Source organism: Perkinsus marinus (genome assembly GCF_000006405.1).
Source record: "Perkinsus marinus ATCC 50983 genomic scaffold scf_1104296932530, whole genome shotgun sequence".
Classification (NCBI taxonomy): Eukaryota; Perkinsozoa; order Perkinsida; family Perkinsidae; genus Perkinsus; species Perkinsus marinus.
Window position 1 is genome coordinate 1 of NW_003215393.1, and position 874 is coordinate 874.

Sequence of the window (874 nt, forward strand, 5' to 3'; positions counted from 1 at the left end):
CCAGGCAAGTCAACTTTCACTCCTAGCTCACCCACCATCATTGTGGAATTGTGTCATTATGGCATCCAGCCTTCCCCCGGTGGCATCCAGCCATCTCACATTGGCATCCAGCCATCTCACATTGGCATCCAGCCATCTCACATTGGCATCCAGCCATCTCACATTGGCATCCAGCCATCTCACATTGGCATCCAGCCATCTCACATTGGCATCCAGCCATCTCACATTGGCATCCAGCCATCTCACATTGGCATCCAGCCATCTCACATTGGCATCCAGCCATCTCACATTGGCATCCAGCCATCTCACATTGGCATCCAGCCATCTCACATTGGCATCCAGCCATCTCACATTGGCATCCAGCCATCTCACATTGGCATCCAGCCATCTCACATTGGCATCCAGCCATCTCACATTGGCATCCAGCCATCTCACATTGGCATCCAGCCATCTCACATTGGCATCCAGCCATCTCACATTGGCATCCAGCCATCTCACATTGGCATCCAGCCATCTCACACCGGCATCCAGCCGTCTCACATTGGCATCCAGCCATCTCACATTGGCATCCAGCCTCCCTTTGATGGCGTGTGACCCCCAGCCAAACGACAATTCAAAATTTCAACCGAATACAACGACCAAATATTCTACGATGACATCTAATGAGCGTTCCATCTCTCGCAGTGAGCGCTTCAAAGAAAGAGCGAATCACAACCATCCGAGAGGTCATATCACACTGAATTCGACGCATTCGAACCAGGCGAATTGACAACTACGGTAGCGCGAAACACTAAGTGTATTACACCCCTTCTCGAGCAAAATCCTCTTTGCTATTCAACCCATAGTCCCCATTAGATTGAAATTTTCAATCGGA

The 874-nt window shown here is 50.2% G+C and overlaps 1 protein-coding gene across 1 annotated transcript; it reads right to left on the minus strand.

Moving 5' to 3' along the window:
• Nucleotides 1-37: 37 nt before the first annotated feature.
• Pmar_PMAR009465 (Salivary glue protein Sgs-4 precursor, putative) lies at nucleotides 38-556 on the minus strand (the record flags this gene model as incomplete). Its single annotated transcript, XM_002785431.1, has 1 exon — nucleotides 38-556. The coding sequence occupies one exon, from the start codon at nucleotides 554-556 to the stop codon at nucleotides 38-40; it is 519 nt and encodes a 172-aa protein (XP_002785477.1).
• Between the last annotated feature and the right edge of the window lie 318 nt (nucleotides 557-874).